This window comes from Rhinoraja longicauda, chromosome 11, assembly GCF_053455715.1.
Source record: "Rhinoraja longicauda isolate Sanriku21f chromosome 11, sRhiLon1.1, whole genome shotgun sequence".
NCBI classification, from domain to species: domain Eukaryota; kingdom Metazoa; phylum Chordata; class Chondrichthyes; order Rajiformes; family Arhynchobatidae; genus Rhinoraja; species Rhinoraja longicauda.
This window is the reverse complement of record NC_135963.1, coordinates 58,498,275-58,522,791: the sequence shown is the minus strand read 5'-3', so window position 1 is coordinate 58,522,791 and position 24,517 is coordinate 58,498,275. Positions and strand designations below refer to the sequence as shown.

General features: G+C 52.9%; 1 protein-coding gene across 2 annotated transcripts in view; it reads right to left on the bottom strand.

Moving 5' to 3' along the window:
• Window positions 1-24,517, bottom strand: part of acbd6 (acyl-CoA binding domain containing 6) — a 404,357-nt gene that overhangs the window by 150,723 nt on the left and 229,117 nt on the right. The window contains exons 1-3 of one of the 2 annotated variants that reach the window (XM_078407811.1): window positions 20,006-20,365; window positions 8,740-8,804; window positions 7,261-7,357 (exon numbers count right to left, since the gene is read on the bottom strand). In XM_078407811.1, coding sequence (XP_078263937.1) covers window positions 7,261-7,357; window positions 8,740-8,804; window positions 20,006-20,179 — 336 coding nt within the window. In that variant the 5' untranslated portion in view covers window positions 20,180-20,365. Of the gene's footprint in view, window positions 1-7,260; window positions 7,358-8,739; window positions 8,805-20,005; window positions 20,366-24,517 lie in introns of those variants that run through there. The other variant, XM_078407810.1, reaches the window with a different exon arrangement.

Genomic DNA, 24,517 nt, shown 5'->3' with positions numbered 1-24,517 from the left:
TAAATAAAGGAAACAAAATGGACGGCACATTGGCACAGTATTAGAGCTGCTGCCTTACAGTGTCAGAGACCCAGGTTCGATCCTGACTACGGGTGCTGTCAGTACGGAGATTGCATGTTCTCCCTGGGACCAATGGGGATTTCTCCGGGTGCTCCGGTTTCCTCCCACATTCCAGAGACATGCAGGTTTGTAGGTTAATTGGCCTAAATTGCCTAAATTGTCCCTTAGTTTGTAGGATAGAACTAGCGATAGAACTGGGATAGAATTGTGGTAGGCACGGACTCGGTGGGTTGAAGGGCCTGTTTTCAGGCTGTATCTCGAAATCTCAACTAAAACTAAAATGACCAGTTTATGAGTCTAATTAACTCATCAACAAAACAACCTAGATACCTTAAACATTTTCTTTTACTTCCACTTCTCAGAGAGGCCAGGGTTTAGACAATCATTTATATGAAACCTCAAGTTGGCAAGCATTGGAAGCTATACCTGCATTTATAATCTCATAGGATGCTTTTCTCATAGCAATAATTTTTTTACATGAGGATATATTTAAAAAATCAATATTAGAAAGTGAAGGAATTTAGTCTGCTGATTTATCTCATGTTATTATTGATTTAGCTGCAGTGGTTAGAGGGCCACTTTTTTATTTTATTGGTATATGCACTTACAAATTATCATCAAGCCTAACTGGATAGTTTAGACACTAACTTTATTGTTTGTAGAAGAGACAAATAATTTTAACTGACTTTTGCTCTGAAAACTAATGGAATGCCTTACTCAGCAGTTTTTTTGTGGCAGAACATCCAATAACTATCAATTAGACAAAGTTTTGTACAAAACATTTGGATAGAAATTAGTCATGCACTGAAGACATGATTGAGTAACATAAATGCATTGTACTCTGCTTCCAAAAATCACTTCCATTGACACCAATGGAATTTCAAAAGTGGAGCTTAAACACACACACAGAATCAAAGAAGTCTTTAGAGATACAGCGTGGAAGCAGGTCCTTCGGCCCACCGAGTCCCATGCACTAGCACGAACCGACACACTAAGGACAATTTACAATTTTATCAAAGCTTATTAACCTATAAACCTGTATGTCTTTGGAGTGTAAGAGGAAACCGGGGCACCTGGAGAAAACCCACACGGTCACATTGGGAACATACAAACTCTGTACAGATAGCACAGTCAGGATCGAACTGGGATCTCTGGCGCTGTAAGGCTGTTTAGTCAGAGAGCGGTGAATCTGTGGTGAATTCATTGCCACAGACGAATGTGGAGGCCAAGTCGATGCATATTTTTAAGGCAGAGATAGATAGATTCTTAATTAGTATAGGTGTCAGGAGTAATGGGCAGAAGGCAGGAGAATGGGGTTAGGAGGGAAATATAGATCAGCCATGATTGAATGGCGTAAACTTGATGGGCCGAATGGCTTAATTCTGCTCCTTTCACTTGTGAACTAAGGCAGCAACTCCGCTGCTGTGCCACTGTGCTGCTATAAGTGTCCCGACATGTCAGTCTGAAGAGGGGTCCCATCCCACAACGTCAGCTATCAGTCTGACCTGAAACGCCACCTATCTATGATCTCCTGTTTTGCCGACTAACCCGCTAAGTTAGTCCAGCACTTTGTATTTTTTGAGTTGTAAACCAGCATCTGCAGTTCCTTTTGTCTACAGAACTGCAATGCGTGTTTAGTGCACTTGACGGAGGACAAATTGCTAACCTAATTCCACAACAATTAGCTTGCAAAACGTGAACCGACCCCACAGGCTGTGAAGGCATATGTTGAGTAGCTGTTTTTTGCATCAGCCTTAGTGTCTATATCCGAACATTATGACCATATACACTGAAGAGCCAAAACATTATGACCACCTGCCTAATAAGCTGTTGGTCCTCCGTGTGCCGCCAAGACAGCGAGGCCCGCTGAGGCATGAACTCTACAAGACCCCTGCAAATGTCCTGTGGTATCTGGCACCAAAACATTAGCAGCAGATCCAAGTCCTGTAAGTTGTGAGGTGGAGCCGCCGTGGATCGGACTTGTCGATCCAGCACATCCCACAGATGCTCAATCGGATTGAGATCTGGACAATGTGGAGGCAAGGGCAACACCGTGAACACTTCATCATGTTCCTCAAACCATTCCCCAACAACGTGTGCAGTGTGGCAGGGCGCATAATCCTGCTGAAAGAGGCCACTGCCATCAGGCAGTGCATGAAGGGGTGTACCTGGTCTGCAACGATGTGTAGGTAGGTGACACGTGTCAAATTGACGTCCACATGAATGGCCAGACCCAGGGTTTCCCAGCAGAACATTGCCCAGAGCATCACACTCCCTCCACCGGCTTGTCGTCTTCCCACAGTCCATATTGGTGCCATGACTTCCCCAGGTAAACGGCGCACACATACACGACCATTCACGTGATCTAAAGGAAAATGGGACTCATCGGACTAGGCGACCTTCTTCCTCTGCTCCCAGGTCCCGTTCCGACGCTCGCGTGCCCAATGTAGGCGCTTTCGACGGTGGACAGGATTCATCATAGGCACTCTGACCCAGCTATGCAGCCCCATACGCAGCAGGGTGCGATGCACTGTGTATTGTGACACATTCCTCCCGTGACCACCATTAACATTTTCTGTGACTTGTGCCACAGTCGACCTTCTGTTGGTTCGGACCAGACGGGATAGCCTTCGTTGCCCCCACGCATCGATGAGCCTTGGGCGCCCAACACCCTGTCTGTCGCCGGTTTGTGGTTTGTCCCACCTCGGACCACTGTCGGTAGGTACTCACCACTGCTGACCGGGAGCACCCCACAAGCCTTGCCGTTTCAGAGATGCTCAATCGTCTGGCTATAACAATTTGACCCATGTCAAAGTCGCTCAGGTCTTTACTCCTGCCCATTTCTCCTGCATCCAACACATCAACTTCAAGAACTGACTGTTCACTTGCTACCTAATATATTCCACCCCTTGACAGGTGCCCTTGTAACAAGATAATCAATGTTATTCACTTCACCTGTCAGTGGTCATAATGTTTTGGCACATCGGTGTATATCTGAAGCAGCAACAGGCCACTTGGCTGTTCATGCATCATGGATGATCTGACTGTAACCTCGACTCCAAATTCTGCCTACCATGAGTACCTACCTACACCTTAAAATATTGACAGTGATTCCACTGCCATTTGAAGATATTTACAAAGATCCATCTGAGAATCAACAACTGCAAGTGGTGTAGCTGGTAGAAAATTGTTACAGTATCCTGCACTCCAATGTCCAATGGAAAAGCTCAGAGATCACATAACTATATTATAAAGGACCGCCACAGCACATTTGTACCAGTTTTCCTTTCACAAGATGGAATGCAATGCCAGCTTGAAAACTCAGAATTAACTATTTTGCAAAAAGTTAACAACTGCGCAACAATTTACCGTACTACTGTTAATAAGAGATTACCAATGATAGCAACCAACATTGTGGGATTACACCAAATGGAGTCTCAGGCCAACAGATCTAAGTTGACTGCCTGAAATCAGAATCCATTAATGTTGAACCACCACTAGAGATAAAGGATTTTGTTTTTTCACCAAAGACAACTTCTTGAGATTACGAGCACATTAGTTTTAGGTTTATTGTTGTCACATGTACCGAGTTACAGTGAAAAACTTTGTAATGCATGCTATCAGATCAGATAATACTATACAAGTCAAGCTCAAGTACAATGAATGGAGCAAAGTGCAGAGTAGGGAATATATTCAGCAATGTAGCACAAGGGTTCCATGGACAAGTCCATGGGGTAGAGTGAATCAGACAGTACCCATCGCTTATGGAAGGGCCATTCAGGTGCCTGGTAACTGAGGGGAAGAAGCTGTTCCTGAGTCTAATGGTATACGCTTTCAAGCTTCTGTACCTGCCAGAAAGGAGAAGAGAGAAGGAGGAATGACTGAGATGGGACAAGTCAAGTCTTTGATTATATTGGCTGCTTTTCCAAGGTAGCATGAAGTATCGGTGGAATCGATGGTGGCAAGTCTGGTCTGCGAGATGGACACACAGGGAGAACGTACAAACTCCGTACAGACTACACCTGTAGTCAGGATCAAACCCGGGTCTCTGGTGCTGTAAGGCAGCAACTCTGCCGCTGTGCCACTGTGTTTATTTTAAACAAGGGTGTACAAATATCAGAGTTTTACTGCATTAAGATGCTAAAATGAAAAATGTGCCTTCAGGTTCATGTGCATTAGGAACAACTACAAGAAGAATGGAGAGTGTTGGTGGGGAAAGCACCCATTGTAGAAACATTAAATAAATGTGACCTACAGTGACACCTTATGGAGGAGAGAGCGTTGTGCAGTTAGCTACACACACAGACGCAGATGGTAATGTAAGCTGAAGTTTAGTTTAGTTTAGTTTAGTTTAGATTGAAGATAGACACAAAAAGCTGGAGTAACTCAACGGGACAGGCAGCATCTCTGGCGGGAAGGAATGGGTGACGTTTCGGGTCGAGACCCTCTTCAGACTGAAAGTTACGGGTAAGGGAAACGAGAGATACAGACGATGATGTAGAGAGATATAGAATGATGAATGAAAGATATGCAAAAAAGTAACGATGAGAAAGGAAACAGGCCATTGTTAGCTGTTTGTTGGGTGAGAACGAGAAGCTGGTGGGACTTGGGTGGGGGAGGGATGGAATGCAGGGTTTACTTGGTTAGAGAAATCAATATTCATACTACTGGGTTGAGTTTAGTTTAGAGATACAGTGGAAACAGTTCCTTCGGCCCACTGAATCCATGCCGACCATCAATCAGGGACAGTTTCTTCCCAGCTGTTATTAGGCAACTGAACCATCCTACCAACAACTAGAACGACCTATGAGCTACTATCTACCTTACCTGTGATTGGACTTTACTGGAATGTATCTTGCACTAAACATTATTCACATTATTCCCTTTATTATCTGTTCGTACACTGTGAATGGTTTGATTGTAATCATGTATTGTCTTTCTGCTGACTGGTTAGCACGCAAAAGCTTTTCACTGTACCTCGGTACACGTGACAATAAACTAAACTCAAGGGGGAATTTTCCCCGCTCTATCTCTCAGCTAAACTAAACTAAAACTGATGATATTGTGCACTTATTTGATTGGTGATCATAAATTACTTCATTCAATTTAATGAATATACCAAAACTAACATGACAGCATGGATTCATTAACAATGTGGGCATTGGGCTATACAGGTGGTTGAACGATCTAAAGTACGATTAGTCAAAAATACTCAGTCGTCAAAATCTATGTGGTCCATTGAAACTCAGTTGCTATTACTTTCACTTATGGAACTGCTATTAGCCATCAGAAGGATATATCTGAGATCTCCTATTAGATCTAAATCAAAATGGATTGCATGTTGAGTTCTAAATGAGAATTAATTAATGGGCTACACATAATAGAGTTTAACTACCAAATAAGCACCTGTCAAATGGAAAACTGCATAAGATCCTTCCAAGATAATTCCTTTCACAACTGAGAGGTTCCTCTGACGCTAAAAGATAGGCAATGTGAGGCTCAGAATGGACTGGTACATGGAGAGAGGTTTAGAGGGATATGGGCCAAAATCAGGCAGGTGGGACCAGTGTAGAGGGGGCATGTAGGGCCGAAGGACCTGTTTCCATGCTGTACGACTCCAAAACCCAGTGAGGGAGGGAGCTGGAAGCTATTGGTGATGTGCTACTTCCAGGATTCAGAATGTGCTCTCTAAAGCAACAAACATTCAATTTGATGGCCCTGAGTGTGAAGAAGGATTCCAACCCGAAACGTCACCTATTCCTTTTCTTCATAATAATAATAATAATAATACATTTTATTTATATAGCGCTTTTCATATACTCAAAGACGCTTTACAGAGATTTTGAGAACATAGGGGAAATGAATAAATAGATAAATAAGTAAATAAATAAATGAACAGAGAAAGGAGACAGAAGGTGAGGTGACCTTCAGTGGTTGAAGGCAGTACTGAACAGGTGAGACTTCAGCGATGTTTTGAATGTGGTGAGTGTGGGGGAGTCTCTAACGGTTTGGGGTAGTGAGTTCCATAGGGTGGGAGCAGCGATGGAGAAAGCCCTGTCCCCCCAGGATCTAAGTTTAGTCCGGATGTGGGGGGATAGGAGATTGGCAGCGGCAGAGCGGAGAGTGCAGGTGGGAGTGTGCCTGTGGAGGAGGTCGGTCAGGTAGGATGGGGCCAGGTTATGGAGGGCTTTGTAGGTTATGAGGAGGATTTTGTACTGGATTCTCTGGGGGATGGGGAGCCAGTGGAGTTTATAAAGGACGGGGGTGATGTGGTCACGGATGCCGCCTGACCTTCAGAGATGCCGCCTGACCCGCTGAGTTACTCCAGCATTTTGTGTCTATCTTCGGTATAAACCAGTATCTGTAGTTCCTTCCTACACATTGAGAGGGCCGTTTTCTCGCTTTCCCTCTTTCAGAATGGAATGGGTTCTTTGCTGAGTTTAATATCTCCCTCCACTGCAAGAACGCAAATACATACTCGTATACGGAGATAGCGTAGGTTGTGCAACCCTGAGCAAAAACACAAAGTGCTAGAAGAACTCAGCGGGTCAGGCAAAATCCGCAGAATGGACAGAACATATTTTAGATCGGGTTCCTACCACAGACCCAAAACAATGCCTGGCCATTTCTCTGCACAGCTGCTGCCTGACCTGTTCAGTTCCTCCAGCACTTTGTTTTTTTGTTGTTGCTCAAGACTCCACCATCCACAGTCTTTTGCGACTCAGTTATAGAACCCTACTGTCCCCAATAAATGTGCATTGGCAGAATACTCTGGCTGGACATTGTTCGTGCTTAATATATTGTTACGAGATCTCATTAACTAGTAAAACAGCTGCATTTATTTTACAGCATCTGATTGTCACATAAAATGCACAATGCACTTCTCCATAGTCTTCAGCCTGGAGAAAGGACTCGACCTGAAATGTCACCTATCCATGTTCTCCACAGATGCTGCCTGACTCCAGTTACGCCAGCAGTTTGTCACACTTCTCTATACCTTTGTTTTCAGTCATCACAAATATGAAATGCAGCTCTTTGAATGTCTTGCTTGCCCAAACTGATTTTGCGCTATGTAATTACGTGAAGAGGAGAATGAGCGCCATCTAAAAGGTGGCTGGGAGCAAGGTTGTGTTGGTTAAAAAGCAGAGTGACCCGTCAACATGAGGGTATTTACCCTTGTATTTCTCCATGTAACATTACCTGAGGATTCCACTCTGGGTCCAATTCTTTTACAGCTGCAACATATTCCTGCATAGCCTGTTCTTCCGTCTTATCACCCATCTTCTTCCACGCTTCCCTGTCAGTAAGTAAGAAGCTAATTAGGTTGGGGGAATCTAATAGAAAGCAAAGTGTTTGGATTCGGTTTGTGTCATCAAGCATTCTGTTGATCACAACTCTGGTTCACCCTCTGCTTTAGCCTCCCCATATCTCCCCAGTACTGATTCACAGGCACCTACCTCCCCTCCCATCACGCAATATCAACCATCCTGGATGACCCAGCCCCATCGGTGCATACATGTAAACTCGAGAGGTGCTACTGATGTACCAAATTCAGTCCATGTCCAAAGTCGAGTGGTTTTCAGTACACCTCTCCTCAAATGAATGTAGAAAAGCCATGTTGACCCCACTTGGACAGTAACGCCCAAAAATGAAGGCTTGGATAGAGTGGATGTGGAGAGGCTGTTTCCACTAGTGGGAGAGTCTAGGACTAGAGGTCATAGCCTCAGAATGAAAGGACGAGCAGGAATTTCTTTAGTCAGAGGGTGGTGAATCTGTGGAATTCAATGCACAGCCATGATTGAATGGCAGAGTAGACTTGATGGGCCGAATGGCCTAATTCTGCTCCTATCACCCATGACCTTAAGATTTTATGATGAATGTCAGAAAATAGAAGCCCTCCAATCACACACCAGTATCTGGACGTTACATATTGGGATAAAGACTATTTCAAATCTTCACATAAATTAATTCAACTTTTAACTTTTATATCGTTACAAAATCAAACCTAATGTCGGGATGCGATGAAAAGGTATTTACCAAAGCTTCAGACAGTTTTCTCTTTCCCGTGCTGTCCCCACCCCAGTTTGCACACAATTCTCCCAGTTTTCCCACTCACGTGGTTATCCTGTTCCTTGTCCCTCCTTCCCACTCACATCCCATTTCCAAGCCCACAATTTCCCTTTGAATCGCCCCACCTTTCCCCTCCTACACATTATCTTCTACTCATATCCCTCCCGTCGACTTTACATTTCATTCCTCCTCTTCTCTCCCTATCTGATAACTTTTTGTCTCCTTTTCACTTCCAAGTCTTTTTCATCTACTCCACCCATCTGGCAATCAAGCCTCTCCCCTCGTCACCTTGCCAGGCTTAGTCCTGCCCCAACCTCTCTTTTCCAGCTTTCTGCCCCCCTCTACCCGACTCAAAATGTCATCTGTTCATTCCCTCCACAGATCCAGCCTGACCTGCTGAGTTCCTCCAACACTTTGTGTTTTGCTCAAGATTGCAGCATCAGACGTTCTATCTGCCTTCAGACTGTTTTGTTTGCATTTTGAGGTCCCATCAGATCTCTGAATTAATTATTTCCTACTACATTCAGCTCAACTTTACTTTCTATTCTTTGAAAATATATATGCACGTTTTAAAAGGTAAAAAAGGGCTTCAATTTTTTATGCACTTACCATTTTTGTCTGCCTTCAAAGTCAAAGAAACCAGGCTTTGGAATATTGCATTTTCCACATTTGGCCTAGAAAACAGAACACAAAAATAACGACTCAGTCAGAAACAGAAACAGGTCCAATATCAATAAAAATCACCGATATTATCTAATGTCATGGAACATGGACTGATTTGTCTACCTCTATTTGACCCTCCTGATATAAGAATTAGATCACAACAAAAACAGAAAATGTTATTAACATCAACAGCTCAGATAGTATCTATGGCAAAAGAAGCAGCCAATGTTTGGATCAATAATACCTCATCCCACAATAAAAAAATAATAAATAAATGATCATTGATCTGAAACACTGATTTCTGCGTTTCCACAGATGCTGCCTGACCTGCTGAGTGCTTCTAGTACGTTCCCCTAAGTTCATAATTGATAGGAGCAAAATTAGGTGATTCAGTCCATCAAGTCTACTCCACCATTCAATCATGGATGATCTATCTCTCCCTCCAAACCCCATTCTCCTGCCTTCAGAAAAGAATTTAATTTCATTGCAATGACAAGAGTCCAACAATGAAAAGAGCACAGCTTTTTATTCAATATAAAGACAAACAAAGACAATTAATCTGTTGCTGCAAACCCATTTATACTTAACATGCTATCATTAAGATGTTTTATGTCTGGTGTAGAATGTTTTACATCCTGCATAAAAAGAGAAAAAGGTAAAGAAAGACAAAGTGCTTTTAATATAAATGTAAATCGGGAGGTGCATTTATAAAGAAACTAATCCATATCATTCCAAAACATTAGAGGATTCCCTGTTGCAGCTAAAAACTCCTGAAGAAATTTCCTCTTTCAGGTAATATCAAGAAAGGAAAGCAACACCAAATGTGTCAACATGTATTCAAAATGCAAAGAACTGCAGGTGCTAGTATAAAAACGACACAACATGCTGGGCAGCCTCTCAGGAGAACATGACGAGATGACTTTTTGCATCGGGACCCATCTGTCCTCCGTACCTTTAGCCTTTACAGTTACAGCTTGGAAACAGGCTCTTCAGCCCACCCAGTCCACGCCGACTAGCGATCATCCCTTACACTAACACTATCCGACACACTAGCATGTAGGATACACTAGTGTGCAGGATAGTGTTAGTGTAAGGGATGATTGCTGGTCAGCGTGGACTCGGTGGGCCGAAGACCCTGTTTCCAAGCTGTAACTGTAAGGTCTAAAGTGTAAGGGCAGCACGGTGGCGCAGCGGTAGAGTTGCTGCCTTACAGCGAATACAGCGCTGGAGACTCAGGTTCGATCCTGACTACGGGCGCCGTCTGTACGGAGTTTGTACGTTCTCCCCGTGACCTGCGTGGGTTTTCTCCGAGATCTTCGGTTTTCTCCCACACTCCAAAGATGTCCAGGTATGTAGGTTAATTGGCTGGGCAAATGTAAAAATTGTCCCTAGTAGGTGCAGGATAGTGTTAGTGTGCGGGGATCGCTGGGCGGCGCGGACCCGGTGGGCCGAAGGGCCTGTTTCTGCGCTGTATCTCTAAATCTAAATCTAAAGTCTAAAAATAAGTTTTCATAGAAGTCGGACCTAAATTGCCTTCCCTTTCCTATGTTGTTAACTATCTCCCTCTCCTGCTAATGCTGTTGTTTCCTTGCCAGGGTATGTCTCTGAGGTATTATCAGACAATAACTGCCTGTATTTAAAGCAGGCCATCCAGCTTCTCCTCAGAGCCTGAAGTGTGCACATCCTCATTCAACTGGGTCATTGGGCAGTGATCAGCATAGGCCGAAGAACTTGGTTGCTGCACCAGTTGCTGGTAAACTTGCAGGATTACATAAGCACAGCAATGTTCCTGAAAAACGGTTCAAATGGAAGGACGCCAACCCGAAATGTCATGGGGTATATTCCAGACATACAGTGCACTCCAAAATGGGACAAAGACCCATCATTTATTTATTTGCCTCTGTACTCCACAATTTGAGATTTGTAATAGAAAAAAAATCACATGTGGTTAAAGTGCACATTGTCAAATGTTAATAAAGGCCTTTTTTTAAAATACATTTTGGTTTCATCATGTAGAAATTACAGCAGTGTTTATACATAGTCCCCCCATTTCAGGGCACCATAATGTTTGGGACACAGCAATGTCATGTAAATGAAAGTATTCATGTTTAGTATTTTGTTGCATATCCTTTGCATGCAATGACTGCTTGAAGTCTGCGATTCATGGACATCACCAGTTGCTGGGTGTCTTCTCTAGTGATGCTCTGCCAGGCCTGTATTGCAGCCATCTTTAGCTTATGCTTGTTTTTGGGGCTAGTCCCCTTCAGTTTTCTCTTCAGCATATAAAAGGCATGCTCAATTGGGTTCAGATAGGGTGATTGACTTGGCCACTCAAGAATTGACAATTTTTTAGCTTTGAAAAACTCTTTTGTTGCTTTAGCAGTACGTTTGGGATCATTGTCTTGCTGTAGAATGAACCGCCGGCCAATGAGTTTTGAGGCATTTGTTTGAACTTGAGCATTTAGTGTGTGTCTATTCACTTCAGAATTCATTATGCTACTACCATCAGCAGTTGTATCATCAATGAAGAGAAGTGAACCAGTATCTTCAGTAGCCATACACACACAGGCCATAACACCCCCACCACCGTGTTTCACAGATGAGGTTGTATGCTTTGGATCTTCTCTCCTCCAGAACTGTGGTTGCTCTTTTAAGTACTTTTGGCAAACTATAACCTGGCCATCCTATTTTTACAGCTAACCAGTGGTTTGCATCTTGTATTGTAGCCTCTGTATTTCTGTTCATGGTCTTCTGCGGACAGTGGTCATTGCCAAATCCACACCTGACTCCTGAAGTGTGCTTCTGATCTGTCGGACAGGTGTTTGGGGATTTTTCTTTATTATAGAGAGAATTCTTCTGTCATCAGCTGTGGAGATCTTCCTTGGCCTGCCAGTCCCTTTGCGATTCGTAAGCTCACCAGTGCTCTCTTTCTTCTTAATAGTGTTCCAAACAGTTGATTTTCGTAAGCCTAAGGTTTGGTTGATGTCTCCAACAGTTTTAATCTTGTTTCTCAGTCTCATAATGGCTTCTTTGACTTTCATTGGCACAACTTTGGTCCTCATGTTGAAAAACAGCAATAAAAGTTTACAAAAGTGGTGGAAAGATTGGGTGCTGAGAGTGCTTTTAGGGTGCTCTTATACCTGTATTGAGGAGGCAATTAAACACACCTGAGCAATTACAAACACCTGTGAAGCTGTCATTTCTACATGGTGAAACCAAAATGTATAAAAGTGGCCTTTAATAAAATCTGACAACGTGCACTTTAACCACGTGTGATTTTTTTCTATTACAAATTAGGGTTAGTGTGGGGGTGTGTATCCAGGTGAAGCGTTTACCTGTTTGAAGCGCCCATATAGGTAGAGCAGTGATGGGGGTGGATGAGGGGGTGTTTACCTGTTTGAAGTGGCTGTACAGGTAGAGCAGTGATGGGGGTGGGTGCGGGTGCATCCAGGTGTGTTACCTGTTTGAAGCGACTGTACAGGTAGAGCAGTGATGGGGGTGGGTGTGGGTGAGGGGGCATCCAGGTGTGTTACCGGTTTGAAGCGGCGGTACAGGTAGAGCAGTGATGGGGTGAGGGAGTGTATCCAGGTGTGTTTACCTGTTTGAAGCAGCCATACAGGTAGAGCAGTGATGGGGGTGAGTGTGTGTGGGGGAGTGAGGGGGCGTATCCAGGTGTGTTACCTGTTTGAAGCGGTGGTACAGGTAGAGCAGTGATGGGGTGTGGATGAGGGGGTGTGGATGAGGGGGTGGGGTGAGGGGGTGGGGTGAGGTTGTGGTGGGGGTGATGGTGGGGGGGGGTTTGGGGATTAGTATGAGGGCGTGTATCCAGGTGAGGGGTTACCTGTTTGAAGCGGCCGTACAGGTGGAGCAGTGGGGGAGAGGAGGGTGGAGGTGGGGGGGGTGACGGTGAGGGGGTTGGGGGTGTGTCTCCAGGTGCGTTGTTACCTGTTTGAAGTGGCCGTACAGGTGGAGCAGTGATGGGTGCGTGTGTGGGGGTGTGACGGTGAGGGGGTGTATCCAGGTGTGGGGTTACCTGTTTGAAGCGGCCATACAGGTGGGGCAGTGAGGGGAGGAGGGGTGTGTGTGGAGGGGTGAGGGGGTGTCTCCAGGTGGGGAGTTACCTGTTTGAAGTTGCCGTACAGGTGGAGCAGTGATGTGGGTGGGGTTGGGGGGGTTGTGTGGGGCCGTACAGGTGGAGAGGTGTGTGGAGCAGTGATGGGTGGGGGTGTCTCCAGGTACGTTGTTACCTGTTTGAAGTGGCCGTACAGGTGGAGCAGTGATGTGGGGGTGTGTGGGTGGGGGTGTCTCCAGGTGGGGGGGGGGGGTGACGGTGGGGTGTGAGGGGGTTACCTGTTTGAAGCGGCCGTACAGGGGGAGCAGTGGGGGGGGGGTGCAGGGTGAATCTCCAGGTGACGCTGTTACCTGTTTGAAGCGGCCGTACAGGGGGAGCAGTGATGTGGGTGGGGGTGTCTCCAGGTGTGGGGGGGGGGGTGAGGGGGTGTCAGTGAGGGGGGTGTGTATGGGCGACAGAGGGTGATGACGCTGTTACCTGTTTGAAGCGGTCGTACAGGGGGAGCTGTGGGGGGGGGGGGTGTGTGAGGGGGTGTCTCCAGGTGCGTTGTTACCTGTTTGAAGCGGCCGTACAGGGAGAGCAGTGATGTGTGGTGGGTGTGTGGGGGGGGGGGGGGGGTGTGTGGAGGTGAGGGGGGGTCTCCAGGTGGGGGGGGGGGGGTGATGGTAGGGGGAGTCTCCAGGTGTGGGGGGGTGTGACGGTGGGAGGGGGGTTTACCTGTTTGAAGCGGCTGTACAGGGTGTGTGTGTGGGGGGTGTGGGTTACCTGTTTGAAGCGGCTGTACAGGGTGTGTGTGGGGGGTGTGGGTTACCTGTTTGAAGCGCCCGTACAGGGGGAGCAGTGGGTGGGGTCTCCAGGTGAGGGGGGGTATGTGTGGCGGTGGTGGGGTGTCTCCAGGTGTGCTGTTACCTGTTTGAAGCGGCCGTACAGGGGGAGCAGTGATGTGTGTGTGTGTGTGTGTGTGGGGGGGGGCTGTCTCCAGGTGAGGGGGTGTCAGTGAGGGGGGGTGTGTGGGGGGGGGGCTGTCTCCAGGTGAGGGGGTGTCAGTGAGGGGGGGTGTGTGGGGGGGGGCTGTCTCCAGGTGAGGGGGTGTCAGTGAGGGGGGGGTGTGTGAGGGGTGTGTGTGTGGGGGGGGGCTGTCTCCACATGAGGGGGTGTCAATGAGGGGGGGTTGACGTTGTTACCTGTTTGAAGCGGCCGTACAGGGGGAGCAGTGATGTGTGTGTGTGTGGGGGGGGGGGGCTGTCTCCAGGTGAGGGGGTGGCAGTGAGGGGGGGTGTGTGGGGGGGGCTGTCTCCAGGTGAGGGGGTGTCAGTGAGGGGGGGTGTGTGGGGGGTGTGTGTGTGGGGGGGGCTGTCTCCAGGTGAGGGGGTGTCAGTGAGGGGGGGTGTGTGAGGGGGGGTGTGTGGGGGGGGGGGGCTGTCTCCAGGTGAGGGGGTGTCAGTGAGGGGGGGTGTGTGAGGGGGGGTGTGTGGGGGGGGGGGCTGTCTCCACGTGAGGGGGTGTCAGTGAGGGGGGGTGTGTGAGGGGGGGTGTGTGGGGGGTCTGTCTCCAGGTGAGGGGGTGTCAGTGAGGGGGGTGTGTGGGGGGGGCTGTCTCCAGGTGAGGGGGTGTCAGTGAGGGGGGGTGTGTGAGGGGGGGTGTGTGGGGGGGGGGCTGTCTCCACGTGAGGGGGTGTCAGTGAGGGGGGGTGTGTGAGGGGGGGGTGTGTGGGGGGGGCTGTCTCCAGGTGAGGGGGTGTCAGTGAGGGGGGTGTGTGGGGGGGGCTGTCTCCAGGTGAGGGGGTGTCAGTGAGGGGGGGTGTGTGAGGGGGGGTGTGTGGGGGGGGCTGTCTCCAGGTGAGGGGGTGTCACTGAGGGGGGGTGTGTGAGGGGGTGTGTGTGGGGGGGGCTGTCTCCAGGTGAGGGGGTGTCAGTGAGGGGGGGTGTGTGAGGGGTGTGTGTGTGGGGGGGGGCTGTCTCCAGGTGAGGGGGTGTCAGTGAGGGGTGTGTGTGTGGGGGGGGGCTGTCTCCAGGTGAGGGGGTGTCAGTGAGGGGGGGTGTGTGGGGGGTGTGTGTGTGGGGGGGGGCTGTCTCCAGGTGAGGGGGTGGCAGTGAGGGGGGGTGTGTGGGGGGGGCTGTCTCCAGGTGAGGGGGTGTCAGTGAGGGGGGGTGTGTGAGGGGTGTGTGTGTGGGGGGGGGCTGTCTCCAGGTGAGGGGGTGGCAGTGAGGGGGGTGTGTGGGGGGGGCTGTCTCCAGGTGAGGGGGTGTCAGTGAGGGGGGGTGTGTGGGGGGGGGGCTGTCTCCAGGTGAGGGGGTGTCAGTGAGGGGGGGTGTGTGAGGGGGTGTGTGTGGGGGGGGGCTGTCTCCAGGTGAGGGGGTGTCAGTGAGGGGTGTGTGTGTGGGGGGGGGCTGTCTCCAGGTGAGGGGGTGTCAGTGAGGGTGGGTGTGTGGGGGGGGGGGGGCTGTCTCCACGTGAGGGGGTGGCAGTGAGGGGGGGTGTGTGTGTGGGGGGGGCTGTCTCCAGGTGAGGGGGTGTCAGTGAGGGGGGGTGTGTGAGGGGTGTGTGTGTGGGGGGGGGGGCTGTCTCCACGTGAGGGGGTGGCAGTGAGGGGGGGTGTCAGTGAGGGGGGGTGAGTGGGGGGGGGCTGTCTCCACGTGAGGGGGTGTCAGTGAGGGGGGGTGTCAGTGAGGGGGGGTGGCAGTGAGGGGTGTGTGTGTGGGGGGGGGGCTGTCTCCAGGTGAGGGGGTGTCAGTGAGGGGTGTGTGTGTGTGGGGGGGGCTGTCTCCAGGTGAGGGGGTGTCAGTGAGGGGGGGTGTGTGTGGGGGGGGGGGGCTGTTTCCAGGTGAGGGGGTGTCAGTGAGGGGGGGTGTGTGTGGGGGGGGGCTGTCTCCAGGTGAGGGGGTGTCAGTGAGGGGGGGTGTGTGTGGGGGGGGGGGCTGTCTCCAGGTGAGGGGGTGTCAGTGAGGGGTGTGTGTGTGTGGGGGGGGCCTGTCTCCAGGTGAGGGGGTGGCAGTGAGGGGGGGTGTGTGTGGGGGGGGGGGCTGTCTCCAGGTGAGGGGGTGTCAGTGAGGGGGGGTGTGTGGGGGGGGGGCTGTCTCCAGGTGAGGGGGTGGCAGTGAGGGTGGGTGTGTGGGGGGGGGCTGTCTCCAGGTGAGGGGGTGGCAGTGAGGGGGGGTGTGTGGGGGGGGGCTGTCTCCAGGTGAGGGGGTGTCAATGAGGGGGGGTGTGTGAGGGGTGTGTGTGTGTGGGGGGGCTGTCTCCACGTGAGGGGGTGTCAGTGAGGGGGTGTGTGTGTGTGGGGGGGGGGCTGTCTCCAGGTGAGGGGGTGGCAGTGAAGGGGGGGGTGTGAGGGGGGGGGGTGTGAGGGGTGTGTGTGAGGGGGGGGGCTGTCTCCAGGTGAGGGGGTGGCAGTGAGGGGGGGTGTGTGGGGGGGGGCTGTCTCCAGGTGACGGGGTGTCAGTGAGGGGGGGTGTGTGAGGGGGGGTGTGTGTGTGGGGGGGGGCTGTCTCCACGTGAGGGGGTGGCAATGAGGGGGTGTCAGTGAGGGGGGGGTGTGTGTGGGGGGGGGCTGTCTCCACGTGAGGGGGTGTCAGTGAGGGGGGGTGTGTGTGTGGGGGGGGGCTGTCTCCAGGTGAGGGGGTGGCAGTGAGGGGGTGTGTGTGAGGGGGGGGTGTGTGTGGGGGGGGGGCTGTCTCCAGGTGAGGGGGTGGCAGTGAGGGGGGGTGTGTGTGTGTGGGGGGGGGCTGTCTCCAGGTGAGGGGGTGTCAGTGAGGGGGGGTGGCAGTGAGGGGGGGTGTGTGTGTGGGGGGGGGCTGTCTCCACGTGAGGGGGTGGCAGTGAGGGGGGGTGTGTGGGGGGGGGGGGCTGTCTCCAGGTGAGGGGGTGTCAGTGAGGGGGGGTGTGGTGGGGGGGGCTGTCTCCACGTGAGGGGGTGTCAGTGAGGGGGGGTGTGTGAGGGGGGGTGTGGGGGGGGGGCTGTCTCCACGTGAGGGGGTGTCAGTGAGGGGTGTGTGTGTGGGGGGGGCTGTCTCCAGGTGAGGGGGTGTCAGTGAGGGGTGTGTGAGGGGGGGTGTGTGGGGGGGGGGCTGTCTCCACGTGAGGGGGTGGCAGTGAGGGGGGGTGTGTGTGTGGGGGGGGGCTGTCTCCACGTGAGGGGGTGGCAATGAGGGGGTGTCAGTGAGGGGGGGGTGTGTGTGGGGGGGGGCTGTCTCCACGTGAGGGGGTGTCAGTGAGGGGGGGTGTGTGTGTGGGGGGGGGGGCTGTCTCCAGGTGAGGGGGTGGCAGTGAGGGGGTGTGTGTGAGGGGGGGGGTGTGTGTGGGGGGGGGGCTGTCTCCAGGTGAGGGGGTGGCAGTGAGGGGGGGTGTGTGTGTGTGGGGGGGGGCTGTCTCCAGGTGAGGGGGTGTCAGTGAGGGGGGGTGTGTGTGTGGGGGGGGGCTGTCTCCACGTGAGGGGGTGGCAGTGAGGGGGGGTGTGTGGGGGGGGGGGGCTGTCTCCAGGTGAGGGGGTGTCAGTGAGGGGGGGTGTGGGGGGGGGGGGGCTGTCTCCACGTGAGGGGGTGTCAGTGAGGGGGGGTGTGTGAGGGGGGGTGTGGGGGGGGGGGCTGTCTCCACGTGAGGGGGTGTCAGTGAGGGGTGTGTGTGTGGGGGGGGGGCTGTCTCCAGGTGAGGGGGTGTCAGTGAGGGGTGTGTGAGGGGGGGTGTGTGGGGGGGGGGCTGTCTCCACGTGAGGGGGTGGCAGTGAGGGGGGGGTGTGTGTGTGGGGGGGGGCTGTCTCCAGGTGAGGGGGTGTCAGTGAGGGGGGGTGTGTGAGGGGGGGTGTGTGTGTGGGGGGGGGCTGTCTCCACGTGAGGGGGTGGCAATGAGGGGGTGTCAGTGAGGGGGGGGTGTGTGTGGGGGGGGGCTGTCTCCAGGTGAGGGGGTGTCAGTGGGGGGTGTGTGTGTGGGGGGGGGCTGTCTCCAGGTGAGGGGGTGTCAATGAGGGGGGGTGTGTGAGCGGTGTGTGTGTGTGGGGGGGGCTGTCTCCAGGTGAGGGGGTGGCAGTGAGGGGGGGTGTGTGAGGGGGGGAGTGTGGGGGGGGGCTGTCTCCACGTGAGGGGGTGGCAGTGAGGGGGGGTGTGTGAGGGGTGTGTGTGTGTGGGGGGGGGGCTGTCTCCAGGTGAGGGGGGGTGTGTGAGGGGGGTGTGTGGGGGGGGGCTGTCTCCACGTAAGGGGGTGGCAGTGAGGGGGGGTGTGTGAGGGGGGGTGTGTGTGTGGGGGGGGGGGCTGTCTCCACGTGAGGGGGTGGCAGTGAGGGGGGGTGTGTGTGTGGGGGGGGGGCTGTCTCCAGGTGAGGGGGGGGTGTGTGAGGGGGGGTGTGTGAGGGGGGGTGTGTGGGGGGGGGCTGTCTCCACGTAAGGGGGTGGCAGTGAGGGGGGGTGTGTGAGGGGGGGTGTGTGTGTGGGGGGGGGGGCTGTCTCCACGTGAGGGGGTGGCAGTGAGGGGGGGTGTGTGTGTGGGGGGGGGGCTGTCTCCAGGTGAGGGGGTGGCAGTGAGGGGGGGTGTGTGAGGGGGGGTGTGTGTGGGGGGGGGCTGTCTCCACGTGAGGGGGTGTCAATGAGGGGGGGTGTGTGAGGGGGGTGTGTGTGGGGGGGGGGGCTGTCTCCAGGTGAGGGGGTGGCAGTGAGGGGGGGTGTGTGTGTGGGGGGGGGCTGTCTCCACGTGAGGGGGTGGCAGTGAGGGGGGGTGTGTGTGTGGGGGGGGGCTGTCTCCACGTGAGGGGGTGGCAGTGAGGGGGGGTGTGTGTGTGGGGGGGGGCTGTCTCCACGTGAGGGGGTGGCAGTGAGGGGGGGGTGTGTGTGTGGGGGGGGGCTGTCTCCACGTGAGGGGGTGGCAGTGAGGGGGGGTGTGTGTGTGGGGGGGGCTGTCTCCACGTGAGGGGGTGGCAGTGAGGGGGGGGTGTGTGTGTGGGGGGGGGCTGTCTCCACGTGAGGGGGTGGCAGTGAGGGGGGTGTGTGTGGGGGGGGGGGCTGTCTCCACGTGAGGGGGTGTCAGTGAGGGGGGGTGTGTGTGTGTGGGGGGGGGGCTGTCTCCACGTGAGGGGGTGTCAGTGAGGGTGTGTGTGTGGGGGGGTGGCAGTGAGGGGGGGTGTGTGTGTGTGGGGGGGGGGCTGTCTCCACGTGAGGGGGTGGCAGTGAGGGGGTGGCAGTGAGGGGGGGGTGTGTGTGTGGGGGGGGGCTGTCTCCACGTGAGGGGGTGGCAGTGAGGGGGGGTGTGTGAGGGGGGGTGGCAGTGAGGGGGGGTGTGTGTGTGGGGGGGGGGGGCTGTCTCCACGTGAGGGGGTGGCAGTGAGGGGGGGTGTGTGAGGGGGGGTGGCAGTGAGGGGGGGTGTGTGTGTGTGGGGGGGGGGCTGTCTCCACGTGAGGGGGTGGCAGTGAGGGGGGGTGTGTGAGGGGGGGGGGCTGTCTCCAGGTGAGGGGGTGGCAGTGAGGGGGGGGTGTGTGAGGGGGGTGTGTGTGTGAGGGGGGGGTGTGTGAGAGGGGGTGGCAGTGAGGGGGGGTGTGTGTGTGTGTGGGGGGGGGGCTGTCTCCACGTGAGGGGGTGTCAATGAGGGGGGGTGTGTGAGGGGGGGTGTGTGAGGGGGGGTGTGTGAGGGGGGGTGTGTGTGTGTGGGGGGGGGGCTGTCTCCACGTGAGGGGGTGTCAGTGAGGGGGGGTGGCAGTGAGGGGGGGATGTGTGTGTGGGGGGGGGCTGTCTCCAGGTGAGGGGGTGTCAGTGAGGGGGGGTGTGTGAGGGGGTGTGTGTGTGTGTGGGGGGGGGGCTGTCTCCACGTGAGGGGGTGTCAGTGAGGGGGGGTGTGTGAGGGGGGGTGTGTGTGTGTGGGGGGGGGCTGTCTCCAGGTGAGGGGGTGGCAGTGAGGGGGGGTGTGTGTGTGGGGGGGGGGGCTGTCTCCACGTGAGGGGGGGTGTGTGAGGGGGGGGTGTGTGAGGGGGGGTGTGTGTGTGTGGGGGGGGGGCTGTCTCCACGTGAGGGGGTGTCAATGAGGGGGGGGGTGTGTGAGGGGGGTGTGTGTGGGGGGGGGTGTGTGGGGGGGTGTCAGTGAGGGGGGGGGTGTGTGTGTGGGGGGGGGGGGGGCTGTCTCCACGTGAGGGGGTGTCAATGAGGGGGGGTTGACGTTGTTACCTGTTTGAAGCGGCCGTACAGGGGGAGCAGCTCCTCTCTGCGCGCTCGCGCTCCCGCCGCCGCCAGCCGGGTGACGCGCGCGGCCGCCAGCTCGAAGTGCGCGCGCAGTTGTTGCTCGCTCCCGCTGCCGCCCGCGCGCTCCCGCTCCGGCCCCTCGCCGCGCGCCCCCGCCATCCTCTGCCCCCCTCGCCGCCCCAGCCCCCGGCCTCGCCGCCTCGCCGCCGCCGCCGCTGGTCACCCGCTGGTTAGCGCTGGTCAACTCTCACTAACTAGCGGTGGCGACGCCGGGCGCCGGCCCGCTCCGTCCGCGCTCCGGGTGCAGCCCCACGCGCCCGCACCAAGGTTCCGCCTGTGCAACCCAGTCCCTCCCCCTCACCTCCCCGCCCCGCACAACACCCCGGGCAACGCAGCCCCCTGCAGGCAACTGTCCCTCACTGCAGAGAGGAACTCTCCTCACTCTGCATCTCCCTCACTGCAGAGGGGAACTCTGCATCTCCTCACTCTGCATCTCCCCACCCTGCGTCTCCTCACTCTGCATCTCCCTCACTGCAGAGAGGAACTCTCCTCACTCTGCATCTCCCTCACTGCAGAGAGGAACTCTGCATCTCCTCACTCTGCATCTCCTCACTCTGCATCTCCCCACTCTGCATCTCCCCACTCTGCATCTCCCCACTCTGCATCTCCCCACCCTGCATCTCCCACCCTGCATCTCCCCACCCTGCATCTCCCCACCCTGCAGAGGGGAACTCTGCATCTCCTCACTCTGCATCTCCTCACTCTGCATCTCCCCCACCCTGCATCTCCTCACTCTGCATCTCCCACCCTGCGTCTCCTCACTCTGCATCTCCCTCACTGCAGAGAGGAACTCTGCCTCTCCTCACTCTGCATCTCCCCACCCTGCGTCTCCTCACTCTGCATCTCCCTCACTGCAGAGAGGAACTCTGCCTCTCCTCACTCTGCAGAGAGGAACACACTCCCCACTCTGCATCTCCCCACTCTGCATCTCCCCACTCTGCATCTCCCCACTCTGCATCTCCCCACTCTGCATCTCCCCACTCTGCGTCTCCTCACTCTGCATCTCCCCACTCTGCGTCTCCTCACCCTGCATCTCCCTCACTGCAGAGAGGAACTCTGCCTCTCCTCACTCTGCATCTCCTCACTCTGCGTCTCCTCACTCTGCATCTCCCTCACTGCAGAGAGGAACTCTGCATCTCCTCACTCTGCATCTCCCCACCCTGCATCTCCCCACTCTGCATCTCCCCACCCTGCATCTCCCCACCCTGCATCTCCCCACCCTGCTTCTCCCCACCCTGCATCTCCCCACTCTGCATCTCCCCACTCTGCATCTCCCCACTCTGCATCTCCTCACTCTGCATCTCCTCACTCTGCATCTCCTCACCCTGCATAGAGGAACACTTCTCACTCTGCATCTCCACCCTGCAGCTCTCTGCAGAGAGCAACACTCCTCACTCTGTACCTTCTCACCGAGGAGAGTGATTGTCATCTCACTCTGCATCTCCTCCCTGCAACGTGTAACTCTCTCCCCATTCTACATCTCCCTACAGAGTGTAACGCTGTAATGTGTAACCATCTCTCTGCATCTCCTCACTCTACATCTCCTCCCGGCAACATGTAACACTCTCCTCACTCTGCATGTGTAAGAAGGTTAACCTACTCATTCCTGGGATCATTCTTGTAAACCTCCTCGGGACCCTCTCCAGAGCCAGCACATCCATCCTCAGATATGGTGCCCAAAATTGCTCACAATACTCCAAATGCGGCCTGACCAGCGCCTTATAGAGCCTCAGCATTACATCCCTGCTTTTGTATGCAAGCCATCTTGAAATAAATTGAGTCTGCTTTCTTTACTACCGATTTGACTTGCAGATTAACTTTTTGGGAATCCTGCACCAGCACTCCCAAGTCAAGTCAAGTCAATTTTATTTGTATAGCACATTTAAAAACAACCCACGTTGACCCCTTTGCACCTCTGATTTCTGGATTCTCTCCCCATGTTGAACATAGTCCATGTTGAACATAGTCTGCCCGATAATGTGGGCTCTCATCTTCACAAATTCACAAGTTATAGAGGTAGAATGAGACCATTCGGCCCATCAAGTCCACTCTGCCATTAAATCATGGCTGATCTCTGCCTCCTAATCCCATTTTCCACGACTTCTCCCTACAACCTTTGACACCCATTCTAATCAAGAATTAGTCCATCTCTGCCTTAAAAATATCCACTGACCAGGCCTCCACAGCCCTCTGTGGCAATTTCCACAGATTAACTACCCTCTGACTAAAGAAGTTCCTCCTTTCTAAAAGAGCGCCCTTTAATTCTAAGGCTATGACCTCTGGTCCTAGACTCTCCCACAGTGGAAACATCCTTTCCACATCCACTCTATCTATTCCTTTCATTATTCTGTATATATTTCATTATTCTGTATAGCCTCACGTGTGGCACCTTATCAAAGGCTTTCTCAAATCTAGGTAAACAACGTCCACTGACTCCTTTGTCTGTCCTCTATTTACTTCTTCGAAGAATTCTAGCAGATGTGTCAGGCAAAATCTCCCTTTCACAAAACCATGCTGACTTTGGCCTATTTTATCATGAACTTCTAAGTACTTGGTAACCTTATCCTTTATAATGGACTCTAAAATCTTACCAACCACTGAAGTCAGACTAACCGGCCTATAGTTCCCACTATTCAAATCTTACCTCTCTGACAGGCACCAGTTCATCTCCATTAACACCTGTAAATCCCCCACCGCTCCCCTCCCCCAAGGTGTCCCCCAAGGCTCAGTCCTTGGCCCCCTCCTCTTCATCCTCTACCTGTTCCCCCTTGGTCAATTAATCCGCCGTCATGGTCTCAACTTCCACTGCTTCGCCGATGATATCCAGCTCCTCATCTCCACCAAGTCAATCTCCACCACCACACACTCTACACAGACAAACTGCATCACTGAAATAAAATCTTGGCTTCAATCAAATTTCCTCAAACTCAACTGCAACAAATCTGAAATCATCATCATTGGTCCAAAAACACTCACCAAATCCACCCAAAACTTCATCCTCAATATTGATGGTCTCCCAGTATCCACCTCCCCTCACATCCGGAATCTTGGAATCATCTTTGATCAAACCCTCTCCTTCGACAAACACATCAAACACATCACAAAGACAGCCTTCTTCCACCTCAAAAACATTGCCCGTCTCCGTCCATGCCTCTCCTCCACAGCTGCAGAAACACTCATCCACGCCTTCATCACCTCCCGTCTGGACTACTGCAACAGCCTCCTCTATGGCGCACCCTCAAAAATCATCAGTAAACTTCAATACATTCAAAACTCCGCTGCCCGTCTACTCACCCACACCCCGATCCGTGACCATATCACCCCCGTCCTTTACAAACTCCACTGGCTCCCCATCCCCCAGAGAATCCAGTACAAAATCCTCCTCATGACCTACAAAGCCCTCCATAACCTGGCCCCATCCTACCTGACCGACCTCCTCCACAGGCACACTCCCACCTGCACCCTCCGCTCTGCTGTTGCCAATCTCCTATCCCCCCACATCCGGACCAAACTCAGATCCTGGGGGGACAGGGCTTTCTCCATCGCTGCTCCCACCCTATGGAACTCACTACCTCAAACCATCAGAGACTCCTCCACACTCACCACATTCAAAACATCACTGAAGTCTCACCTGTTCAGTACTGCCTTCAACCACTGAAGGTCACCTCACCTTCTGTCTCCTTTCTTTGTTCGTTTACTTATTTATCTATTTATTCACTTCCCTATGTTCTCTAAATCCCTGTAAAGCTTCTTTGAGTATATGAAAAGCGCTATATAAATGTAATGTATTATTATTATTATTATTATTATAGTTTCAGAATTAAAGGACGTTCCTTTAGGAAGGAGTTAAGGAGGAATTTCTTTAGGCAGAGGGTGGTGAATTTGTGGAATTCATTGCCACAGAAGGCTGTGGAGGCCAAGTCAATGGATATATTTAAGGCAGAGATAGATACATTCTTGATTAGTACAGGTGTCAGGGGTTATGGGGAGAAGGCAGGAGAATAGGTTAGGAGGGAGAGATAGATCAGCCATGATTGAATGGGCCGAATGGCCTTCACTTATGAACAAACGTTTGGAAGCTAAATTTGGCCTCCAATTTTGAACTCTTTCTTTGGAATCATAGATCAAAGATCAGTATTATTCTCATTTCACTATATTTAATTGATATACATAATATGAACATTTCACTCTCTCATCTTAAGGAGTAAGCAGTTGACTGAAATATCTTTCATATATTTATACATTCATTTAGGGACTTGCTAGATTACAGATGTCTACACCTGCCATATGCTTCCTTATTTTTCTGATCAATACTTTATCATCCAAGATCCCCTTTTCTTGCTAGATCTTGCTTTCACCATCACTGTTCAGTTTTTAATTTAGTTTGGTTTAGAGATACAGCGCGGAAACAGGCCCACCGGGTCCGCGCCGCCCAGC